The sequence below is a fragment of the Eleginops maclovinus genome, chromosome 2 (genome assembly GCF_036324505.1).
Source record: "Eleginops maclovinus isolate JMC-PN-2008 ecotype Puerto Natales chromosome 2, JC_Emac_rtc_rv5, whole genome shotgun sequence".
Taxonomy (NCBI): domain Eukaryota; kingdom Metazoa; phylum Chordata; class Actinopteri; order Perciformes; family Eleginopidae; genus Eleginops; species Eleginops maclovinus.
In genome coordinates this window covers 11,858,751-11,870,943 of record NC_086350.1, presented here as the reverse complement: position 1 = coordinate 11,870,943, position 12,193 = coordinate 11,858,751, and the positions used below count along the sequence as shown (strand labels likewise).

The window sequence follows — 12,193 nt, the reverse complement described above, 5'->3', positions numbered from 1 at the left end:
AATGAATGAATTTATGACATCACGTTGAAAACCTCCTGAGGGTTCAGAGGCTCCAGTAACTTTTTTTTATAGTGTTTTGGGAGAAACAACCAAAGTATCACAACTCTTCCAGTGGTATCTAGTGGGACAGGGTGGAGTCATGTGAGCATGGAAAAGGGGAGGGAGTCTGAATCAGGGGAGGTGAAAGGGGAGGTGTTTTTCTGTCGGGAAGATAAACCTTCACACCCATTCCACTCAAACACCACCTGGACAAATCTCTGCATCATCTCAACGTTGACAGCTAAGGTAAGTTCAGTGAAGTTGTACATTTTATTGTGGACTAACTCATTTTTGTAACATATATGAACTTTACAACGAGGGGAGGTTTAAGGCAATTTTCCAACTTGCAGTCATGAGTCATGAGCAAATCACTTCCACACCATTTCCTTTGGTGCAAACATGCTTTGTATTTACTTTTCTTGAGTTTTGTCTAAGTAAGAATGTGTCAGTGTGAGCCCTCTAACCTGTTTCATTGTGTGTCTGTGAATGGACTTAGTTGACTGCAGTACAGTAGTATTTTCCAGGGTGTGTCTCTTCGGGGCTAGTGTGAAGGAGTGTGTCAGACTCAATAATAATTTTAATATAATGGATATTTAATAGTAGCCAACCTTTTGTACCAGAAATGTGAATGTGGCAAGGAAGTGAGAACAAAAGATCAACTTGATAAAATGGAGAAAGTCTCTCGCAGTGATTTGTGTGACTCAGTAAAACAACCTCTGTTTAATAGACGTTTCCTTGGTGGGCTGAAGTTACTATATCTTGAGACAGAACAAACATCACCCAATGCCTGCAGCTCAAACAACTCAGTGATAGGATTACAATCAGATTTGAGGACAAGATTGAGACAGTTTTGTCATCATTTCTAGGACAGTCAAAATGGCTATGGTATCAGAGTTCCTGGGACAGCTCTGTCTCAACATCGGGGTAATGTCACATCTTCATTTCACTTTTCATACAATGCATGATGTACATTAAATAACATGGCATCAATTTCATCTCACTCTAATGTGCTTTGGATCCGCAGGCCAATGAACCCACATACCCCACCGTGGTCCCTGCGTTGGACATCAACCCTGACACAGATGCTGCTAGAATAGAGACTGCAATTAAAACCAAAGGCAAGAAAGAAAAAAAAAAAAAAAAATCAGTGCTTGCTTCTTCTTCCTACTGATGAGTGGCTGGTATTTATGAGTCAGCATCCTGGCTCCAATGGTTTTGACCATGCCGGGAACACCTCCAAGTCTGAGCCTCGGAGCAGGCAGAGCTTTGTTCTGTTGGCAACAGACCGCTTACTTCTCAACATTCCACCATTTTGTTGTTGTGAATTATATGTTCAACATGTCGTGATGTTTCATTACTCATGAAGGCTTGATCTGGGAAAGTACCTTGACCACATCATGTTATAAAGCAAGCTAGCCCTTCTGCCAGCCTATTCTTGTATTTGTTTATTTTTCTCAAAGCACTTTTTAAGCTAAATCCAAACACGTTATATGTTGAAATGACTCCAAACTTGCTATTTGTAATGTGTAGGCCCTCATCGCTTATAATTTCAGCACACAGACTGCCTGAAGGCTTAGATTCTTACTATAAGTGTTAGCAGGTTGCTCAGAAAATGAACAACCTTTCCCCAAAAGTGAGACAGAAGGATCTCTGAAAGAACCTTTGTAAAAAAAAAGAGAAAAAAAAGGAGCTATCCCTATTCAAAATGTTAATGTACATATTATACTGTACATCCCCCCCATAGAAACACTCATTATAATATATTGACACACTGCCATTTATAATCCAGTTTTTACACCATATCCCCCCATGTCTAACTCGATGTGTGTAATGTTTGTGTGTCTTTCTCACTAGGGGTGGACGAGCAGACCATCATCGACATCCTAACGAAGCGTACCTACTCACAAAGGAGAGACATTGCTTTTGCTTATGAGAGGAGAGCAAAGAAGGTACAGTAAGCCTCAATAAAATCCAACATGCTTTACATTTTTAACTTTGTGGTGGCTTTAACAGTAATGGATACATAAGGGTAACACTGATGTATTTTCAGGACATGATCTCAGCCCTGAAGGGAGCGCTGTCTGGCTCTCTGGAAACAGTGATCCTTGGACTGATGAAGAGCACATCCCAGTACGATGCCTCACTGATCAGAGGATCTATCAAGGTAAAGGACACAGATTGCGTCAGTGCTTCTCATCATCAGTGGATTTAACGGAAGGGCTACACTGCCCTCTACTGGACAAATGACAGAACTTGCTTTAATGCTACTCCCTAACTTTGAGTTGTGTATATCCTCAAGTATCATGTATAGACAATAACAAAGATTTCTGTCTCTTTCAGGGAGCAGGAACAGATGAAGAAACACTGATTGAGGTGTTGTGCTCACGCAGCAATGAGGAACTGGTGGAGATCAAGAAGGTCTACAAGGAATGTGAGTCCAAAACATGCCAAGCATTCATAGAAAGGGCTGTAAATACATTGCAATGTATAACGCCTCACATATAGGGTATTGTGCTAATGTACAATGTCAAACCTAGGCTCACTTCAGAGGTCTTGAGACGTGTATGAATGTTCTCGAACCACACTTTCCATAGCTATGTGAACACTATTAGTACAGAAATCTAAATACCTCATGGTTTCCCCCAGTGTTCAAGAAAGATTTGGAGAAAGACGTGGCTGGTGACACCTCTGGGAACTTCGCTAAGCTGCTCTTGGCTTTGGTGGAGGTGAGATCTGTTGTGCCCGTCTTCATGATTATCGTAACATTATAAACTTTAAACTGACCTGAGTCCTGTGTTGTTTCAGACCAAGAGAGCAGCTCCATGCGCTGTCGTAGACTATGAAAAGATTGATCAAGATGCCCGAGTAAGTTGCCCGTTTATTACTTTGTTTGTGAAATTTAAATTCAATTCATTTGAAATCTGTCATTTTTAATTGTATTGTATATTTTATATAAGTTTTTGCATTTCACCACTGATTAAATTGAAATGTCCAAATGAGATTTAAAGCCCCAGATCATTTGGTAAAAGTGTATGCAGTTGGCAGTTTTGTGAATAAGATAATAACTTTATTTTGATATATTGATCTAAAAATGAGTGGCATCACCATCATGTCCCATTATAAAGCATGTCTATTTTACTGATTGTTATCAGGCCCTCTATGAGGCTGGGGTGAAGATCAGAGGAACTGATGTGCCCACCTGGATCTCCATTATGTCTGAGAGAAGCGTATCCCACCTACAAAAAGGTAAGACGCACTGTATTCTTTTGTTGTTACAAAAGTATTGATTTTGTATTCTCAATAACTAAATCCTTTTTCTCTGCTTGTCAGTGTTTCAGAGGTACAAGAGTTACAGCCCCTACGACATGCAGGAGAGCATTGTGAAAGAGGTTAAAGGAGACCTGCAAAAGTCCTTCCTGGTGCTAGGTACACACATTTCTTATCGTATATTCATGTCATTAATACACGTTTATTTTTATTCTATATATGAAGTAAATAATAACATTTAAAACACAAAAGACAATCATCTGTCAACTACAGAACGTGTAACTGGGATGTTTATTCTGTTTTTCTTTTGCTCCAGTTGAGTGCTTTGAAAACAAACAGCTGTACTTTGCCAAACGACTCAATGAAGCCATGAAGGTACAGTGCTTTTCTCTTTCTTCTTTTGGAAATGTGGCTATTTTGAGGGCCAGACTTTGTTTTCTTTTTTTAGAACAGAAGTACATCTGCTTGTGAAAGAACAATTTTGCTGCAGGAACACAGAATTTGAAGTTGGCAAAAGTGATCTTACAGCAGCGTTGCATCAGCTGCTGAAGTTTAGTCTGAAACGAACAACTTGTAAGTGCTGACTTGTGCTTGTCTGCTCAGAGTAAAGGAGCCAAAGAGAAGATCGTGACCAGGATTATTGTGTCACGCTGCGAGGTGGACCTGCAGAAGATCTGCTGTGAATACAAGACCAACTTTGGAGAGTCTTTGCAAAAGACTATTTTGGTAGGTGTGCTCTATAACTGACTTACAGTAAGGCTTGTTCTGTCATGTAGCCCTTCTCACCTGCTCTGTTTCTGCAGGAACACACCAAGGGTGACTACCAGAAGGTGCTGCTCGGCCTATGCGGACCAGAGCAGTAAAAATGAATCAATGGTGTCAAAATGACCCAAATTCTGACACTGGAAGGGGTGTACTGGAAAGGTGGGCTTATGAATATCATACTCAAAACAAACACAGCTGGTTAAAGCCCTTCCTACTTTTTCTGTGCGCTTTGAATGCAACATTGAAGAAGATGCATTTATCTTTTTGATATTTGAAGAGTGCGTATTAAATCTAACTTTGTTTTACTAAAACAGCAATAAAGTTGCCTTATTGGAGTTTTGTACCTCACTTTCTTCCATTCAACCTATTTTCTCTTGCTTGATGTTTACATAGAAGACCATTAGAGGGCGCTACAGTAGCATTGAAAACAAGTGCAGCTCGAGCTCCTCTGTGTCCCAGGCCTTATGACATCTGAAACCTCCATCTGAAGAAATACAGAGATCTTACATTTTAAATAAATTCAAATGTTATATATTCCATTATCATTATTTCGTGTGTATTAAATTAGTAAATTAATTACAATTTAAAAAAGAAACAGAGGGCATCGATGTTATTTGTACGAAATAGGTTAATATAATAAAACTGCAGTTTGTGATATTTTAATGACATTTTAACTGATTGGATATAAATCCAAAACTTCAGCAGCACACAGAGTAAGTAATGAAACACACTGTAAAGTCCATACAAGATATTTTCATAAATCCTTTTGCACTTTGAGGTTCCATCAAGATGATTTAATCATTAGTGTGTTTTTCTGTGTTTGTTTGGTGCTAATATTTTAATTAAAAATGTTAATTTTACCTCCGGCAAAGATGATTTGCATACCGCTAAACAAGCTTCTATACAGTGTGTTTCTGCTGTTTAGTTTGTGGTCTCTCAGGATGAAATAACCAAAGTGTTGTCAAGGCATTTCTACTGAAGTATAACAAAAAATGGCCCCAAAAGGCAAGATCAGTGCTGCTGAACACAGCGATGAGGAGAAGGATGTGAGGGGAAGCGCACAGACTTAATAATCTAAAACAAAGTGGTGTACTGTGGCTCAAATATGATAGAAGATCATCCATTATTGTGAGAGAAATTGCCTGATAAAATAGGGCTTCTGTCCAATATTTTCACTGGTTGAATAACTGAGAAGGGAGAAGGGCTTCACATTTTAACAAGGCCCTGGATTTATGATCATTTTGTAATAATATTGATGAGAACATTAGCCCTTTGTGATGGTTTATGTTTATAGGCAATAAAAATATAAAATATAGTGTAAAGTAAGGTAAAACAGTATTTTGCAAAGCAGAGAGTGAGATTTATGCGAGGATGTGGTGACAGATTAATCCCTGCATCATAAAGAGGAAAGTACCACCATATTTTTCCCTTTTTTATATAGATGTACAACATGCTGTTCTGTTCAAGGCCAGCCCGTAGGGACCTCCAGCAAACCCAAGGGGAACTCTCTTCTCAATTGAAACGATGCAATTTACTGTCCCAAACGCTGGCACTTCATCATTCAGAGGACTTTAACCCCATGAATGTCAAACACAGAGCATGCAGGGAAGGAGATGGAATACCTCACATTACCATAACAACTACAGTCAAATGACAAGCACTCTAAAGCCTAAAAGGTGAAGAATAATACCATAATCACAGGTTTGAATTGGAAAGGGGATTTCTTATTACTTTTGTTTTTTTGGATAATCAAAGATACTGATAAGGAACCTAATCCAGCTGTCAGGCTGTGATATCATGGTGGTTTTAGCCTGAAAGGTCAGACAAATCCTTCTCCTTGTTTCTGATACGTGTCCCAGTTAGATTGAACATGTGGAAAGCTCCCCCGCTTCACCTCAGAGACAAAGCCCAGGCAGCGCTGCAGGCATCCAGCAGCATTAAAGTTTCACAGTACAGCTGTATAGCTGCTGCCGGCCCGCAGTCATACCCACTGCACATTTGGAAGGTATTAGTTTGTGCTTTTTATTAATTCATTGCATTGAACAGAACTTGCAACTTAGAAAACCGACAGCTTCTTCTCATCTCTCTCTCTCTCTCCTTGACACATCTGAACCCAGCTCAGACTTTTGTGCAAAGCACCAAAGGGTGTTTAATTATAGAGTAGTAGGCCACCAAGGTCTGCTTTTAATTGTGTGCATCTGTGTGTGTTGGTGAGTGTGTGTTTGCCTGCAGCTCTATAGGTCGCAGGCATACTCTAAATGAGAACTCCTACAGGCTAAGCTGCAGGACCTGCTCCCTCAACACAGCTGCAGAGTCGTGAGAGCCAGAGTTTGATTAATATTTTCTTAATTATCATTATTTAATTCAGCAAAACCACAGCTTCTTCAGTGAAAGCGTGGCCTTTGTCTTTGTGATGCTGAATATCCCGGCTCGCAAAGGGCACGCAGAGATCCTGCATATGGTAAATAAGAGGTTGTGTCTTATGCTGCTGCCCCAGGGAGAGTTGGCACCACACTGAAGGACATCTCCTTCTAAAGAAAGGCGCTCTGCTGATGTTTCTCGGCGCAGACCGAAGAGCCAGATCCTCTGCCTCTGGCATCGTCAGGCCCGCTTCCTTTTATGAGACTCAAACTGAGACAACAGCACAGGCAGAGGAGCGCTGTGCACTCGTCATGCCATCAGACTGCCTCCTTTGTACAGTACACTGGTAATTGAAACAACATAAGAGAGCAGAATAAGGCCTGTCTCCTCTTCGGTTTTGGCTGCAGTCAGTCCATCTGCAGACAAAAAAAAGACATTTGATAAGTTTATGAAAGGGCTTTGTGTACATGCAACACATTTTATGTCTTTGAAAAGTTCAGCTTCTGTCATCTTAAGAAGCCAAAAGAGTTCACAAGAAGGTTTTACTTGATGCCAGCTATGAGTGTTGCTGCTTAACCTCACTGCAGTATTTACTCATAAGTCGCAGTTTTATTAAAAGAAAGATGCTTTGCTATTAATGAAGATTAAATCAATCATGTCTGCTACTAGTAACAATCCAGTTTGTTTCAAAAAGTGAGCCTGGAGACATATGCAGACTTTTATATAGTTTATCAGATCAGCAGTATTTGATGCTCAGGGCTGGGTTGAATGCTGACTTTTCTCTTTGCTTGAAGCTCCCTCTCATGCCGTGTGCTGAAGGGATGAGTATACCCTGTGGCTGGTTAACCTACACGCTTTCTATCTGTATCCACTGTCTCCCTTCCTTCAGTTGGCCTACAGAGACAGCCCTCATCCCCTGTGCCTATTCTGCCACTTGCCGGACCGACATGCAACAGAATTTTCTGAGAAAGATCCAGGCTTGCTGTGATCCTCTTGGTTTGATCAAATGTCTGACATAAGTTTGTGTTTTATATCTTACAGGATGCATGTGTGCATACTCTGTGTGTGTACAGTTTAATCTTTTGATGGTTCTGCGTGGCCTCCAGCCAGATGCACTAATGATAATTTTCTGTGAAGTGGTTGTAATGGTCTGGCCCCAGCGTCAGCAGCTCCTCCGATGTTTGCACACGCCACCAGATCAGATTGGGTGTGTGTATTTTGCAGTGATGGTGATAATATACCAAGATGCTGCAGGAGGAGGACAGACTTCATCAAGGTGGCATATTAATGTTTATTTACACCATGGCTAATAAGATGTGTGCTCGGCAGCTATGTGAGACAGAATGATGGTGGGTAATTAAACTGCTTTGCTTTAGATTCATCCATTATCCATACTCAAGCCTGCATACATAATGTAATAATGTAAAATAAGGCTTGTTGCAGCGGTGGATGAGGTGGAAATTCTGAGGTGTTTTCATCCTCGAAGCAAGGTGTAAATCAATACTGTGTGTCACTGCAGACACAATGTGTAGAGATCGCTGTGATAAATTTTGAAATTGTCAAAATATGTGTTCAGACGTGAGTGAGATATGACCTTTTACATGATGCAATTTTGCAAGAACACAGAGGCACTGACAAGACTCATTTGTGTTTCAACATTTGGCTTTCAACCTCTTAACCTGTTCGAGGTTCAGGATTGAATGAGTGGGTGTCTAATCCATATTGTCATGATGCTTAATCCTATCTACTGAAGACAGGCCCTGTCACCAATGTCCTTGTAAGACTGGCCACTGGACCCCCCCCCCCCCAGCCACCCACACAGACACACACACACACACACACACACACACACACACACACACACACACACACACACACACACACACACACACACACACACACACACACACACACACACACACACACACACACACACACACACACACACAGCCTCACCTTCATGCAAGAGATTGAAATCAGCTAGGCAGACACTCAAGCATGAACCAAATGTCAGCGACAAGCCACAGGGAGAGAAGAGGAGCCCATGTTAATTATAACAGAGAGAAATCACACTATTTCACCTGCAAGACATGCTACCCAGGATATCTGTGGCTCATGAAGTCATTTTCTTTTTTTCCCTCTAGGGATAAACCAAGAGGAGACACAATTTCAATAAGTAGGTCTTTAAAAGCAGTGATTAACTTTGTGATGAATGTGTGCTTGTTTCTGCCAGCTTTTGCTTCTCACTTTATGGAGTTGTGTTGTGTGTTCTTTTATTATACAAAAAGGAGAGTAAATCCATTGAAAGATCAGCAAGTTAGAGAAAACTGCAGTTCTTTTGTTCGTCAAAATCTCACAGAATTACAGATATTGTTTGAAGCCAGTCTGTGAAGCTCTGCCTCCTCTGACAGGAGAAATGCAAAGTTTTGGAAAGGTGTCTACAAATGTCTTCCTCGTGCAACGCTACTCTCTCATTTGGAAAGGAAAAAAAACCCTAGTCTTCTGCTTTTTCTGACAACACGTTTCCCATGTGACACTTAACCTTTAGAGATTTCCCATTCTCTCTGATCATTCACTGTTTGGTTCATGTTAATTAACCCTAGGGCGCAGCAGAGAGTTGCAGGCTTTGAAGCAGAAGAAGACAAAAAACAAGAGTGGAGAAAAAGGAAAATGATTTTGTTGTTTTCTGTTTCTTTTGTGGCGATTCAGTTCCCTCTCCATGTGAGAGTCTTGGTGGTGCCAGTGAGGATGGTGAGTGGCGTGGCTGTTGGAAAGGATAGAATTTGGTTTGTGCTTTGGTTTGTGTCCCTGTCACTGTCAGTCCCTCTCCCTGTGAGGAAGTTGGCCAGGGCAGCCTGACCTCCCTCAGGTGGCCATGGATATGGAAATCAGCTCTAAAATAGAACACAAGATGGTTTTCATCGCCTTCAGCCCCCCCTCAATAAAAAAAAGAAAAAGGATTTTTGTCTATCGCTTTTCATTCTTTTTGGCTCCTGGCGGAAATGGTCTTTTCTGTACTCACTTGAAATACACAAAGCATGTTTCTTGGTGAAAAGTGCCACTGGTGGCAGGCAGAGCAATATTGCCTGAGCCCAAAGAATATGCTGTGCATGTGAAATTACTTTTTTAACCATTTCACTACTCATGTCTCTTCTGGTTTGCAAGACTGTGGCTCAGAGTACAGATGGATTTAACCTCTGACCTTGTCATCAATAACTGTAGGTACAGCTAAAAATACAGTCAGGTGACATACAGGGCATTTACCCTGGCATCATGAACTCTGAAAGGCTGTTCTCTCCTTTCTCAAATGCACCTTTTCTTAAAGCAGCAGTGGGTTGAAATCCACTCCATAACAGTAGAAATATTCATGAGTAGATCCGCTGGAGAAGACGAGCTGCAGCACAACCAGAGGCTTTATTCTCCATGTTCTCAGGGCAAATCTGTTCCTGTGCTTCTATCTGACGCTTGTCTAAAGCACATAAAGACAAAGACAGGAAGTATGATTAGCCATGGAGAATAGGAGTGCAGTGCTCCCTCCAGGATAAGTCTTGAGGTGGGACTGATCAAAGCTATGCCCAGAGACAGAGACTGAACCAGCACTTTTGCAATGGCTATCTCTGCCTTAAGACAGGGGGGGGGGGGTTCTTCTATACATATTTCCCTTTCAACGCCTTTGCCAGGAAGTTGTTAATATTTTGCAACAGAACAATAGGTTCAGCAATACTGTTAAACCTCTCATAGTTGAATTGTAAACTATGAATGTTATAGCTTGTTAACGGCTTGTGAGATGTTGACAGACACATTTTTTCAACTCTTTTTTCTGGACTTAGTTACTATATAGTGCGTCGTAGTATCAAGAAACAGAAATCCTATAAAGGAATATTTGGCTTTTGAATTTTGGGTTGTTTGTAAAACCATTGTAATCATGATGTAAATAATATAAACCCTGGCTCGTTCGCAATACACTGAAACAACTAAAACCTTGACTTTCAACATTTCAACAAATTTCACACAAGTATATTAGGTTAGTTGAAAGCAATAATATTAAGTTGGAGCTATTATTTCTTATTTTGCTTAATATTATTGCTTTCAAAAAACCTAATACAGTTATGTGAAATTTGTCGACATAATACGTGTAATTAAAGTCAATGTTTGAGTGTTTTTAGTACACATTCTTCCATTGTTTCCCTTATTTCATTTTCTGTTGAATTTTAGTTGGCAGTCTTACAGTTTTAATGATTTCAAAATCCTGAGTTGGTAGAGACCCCTGATACGGACTAAGAAATGTCACATATGCAAACTTTACTAGCTGTGTGTCCTTTCAAGTGCACCCGGCGCTTTTTAGTGGAGGAGAAAAAACCACGCAGGTATATTCAGTCGGCCTCAGGGTCTGGGACTGGCAGCGCAGGGCTCGGACTGATAATTGAGATGGACGGAGAGTGATGAGAGGCCTTCATTATAGAAATGCTTAAAGGAGAGCAGACTGCTGTGACATCCAAGAGACAGCTTTGATACTAGGGCCTTAGACACTTATAGGTGCAGTAATGACAACCGCCTGCTGCTTTGGCTTTCATTGTGTTTTTCTTTTGGAGGTTTTTCCTGTATCATCAATATTAGATTTTTCTCTATGCAAAGTATACCTATGCATATCATGTACACACTTAGCATGTCTGTTTATTTTCTTATGTGCATATTGTTTTTTTCATAGGCTCTTTTCTCATTAACATACAGATGATGAAAGTGAGAGGAAAGTAGTTTTTGATTATTTTTGTTAATTTACAAACTGAAGCTTCATATTCCTGCAGCAAAGCTTAAGAGCAAAGCTCACACACTGTTTATTAATATATTGTTAACATTTCGGCAATAGCCAGACAACCGTCAATATGCTTATTCACAAAAGCACAAATTTGAATTCCTTCCTTGGCCTGTAAGCCTCTAAACTAGGAGACTAAATATATACTTACATTTTATTTCAAAGAGAGAAATCCTCTCTGGCAAAAACACTGGCGATGAAGAACTTTACTCAAGGATAGGAAGCACATCATTAAAACAGGGGAGAAATATTAAAAAGGGGGGATATGAAAGCGTGAAGATCTACTCGCCTTTGGCTACTCTGTCTCGCTTCAAAAACATCTTGAGATCTTTCCCTCCCTCAGACCTGCACTCTCCCTTGTTATTTGACTTTATTTGCTGGCTTCACACTGATATGAGCTGTACAGTTTTCCACTAAATAATCAATCACGTAGAGCATCTTGAAGGCACTGTAGCCCTATGAGGAGACTCTTTTACTGCATGCAGCATAAACACAAGACACAGCGAAGTGCTGAGGTCCCTTCATGTCTGCTTGACACCTCACATTTCATCAAAGTCCCAAAGTCTGTGTGTCCTCAAACATCACACCGTGGCCTGGTTGGCCTAATTATAATACACAGAAATATGAATGCTGAGGGGAGTTGCCTTTATACAAGTGTAGGTATGAAGTAATTACCTGTTTTTGCCGCCCTCTGTCTGCCTTTTGTCTCTCATCATCTGTGACATGGATGTGTGCCGTGCTGTCAGCTTGGACCAGAAGACGAGCCATGAGAAAGGAACATTAACACATTACTCCCACTCCCTCATGGATAATGGAACAAGGTTTTCATTTGAATGATAAACAAAATGACTTGGAGACAGTGGGAAGATCACTGGCACCTGCCCCTCCCTGCTGCCCCTCCCCGCCTCCATGCAAAGCTGAGTATTATGCAAAACAAGGGGCGAGGAT

At 40.7% G+C, this 12,193-nt stretch overlaps 1 protein-coding gene across 2 annotated transcripts; it reads left to right on the top strand.

Moving 5' to 3' along the window:
• Nucleotides 1–181: 181 nt before the first annotated feature.
• LOC134860230 (annexin A2-like) lies at nucleotides 182–4,406 on the top strand. 2 transcript variants are annotated; one of them, XM_063877120.1, is made up of 13 exons: nucleotides 182–285; nucleotides 906–963; nucleotides 1,064–1,157; nucleotides 1,894–1,988; nucleotides 2,090–2,203; nucleotides 2,380–2,470; nucleotides 2,686–2,765; nucleotides 2,845–2,904; nucleotides 3,192–3,285; nucleotides 3,370–3,465; nucleotides 3,623–3,681; nucleotides 3,910–4,032; nucleotides 4,110–4,406. In XM_063877120.1, the coding sequence occupies exons 2-13, from the start codon at nucleotides 916–918 to the stop codon at nucleotides 4,167–4,169; spliced, it is 1,014 nt and encodes a 337-aa protein (XP_063733190.1). In that variant the 5' UTR covers nucleotides 182–285; nucleotides 906–915; the 3' UTR covers nucleotides 4,170–4,406. The 2 variants fall into 2 exon arrangements, with proteins under 2 accessions (XP_063733190.1, XP_063733199.1); XM_063877129.1 differs by having other exon boundaries at nucleotides 240–285; nucleotides 767–963.
• The last annotated feature ends 7,787 nt before the right edge of the window (nucleotides 4,407–12,193 follow it).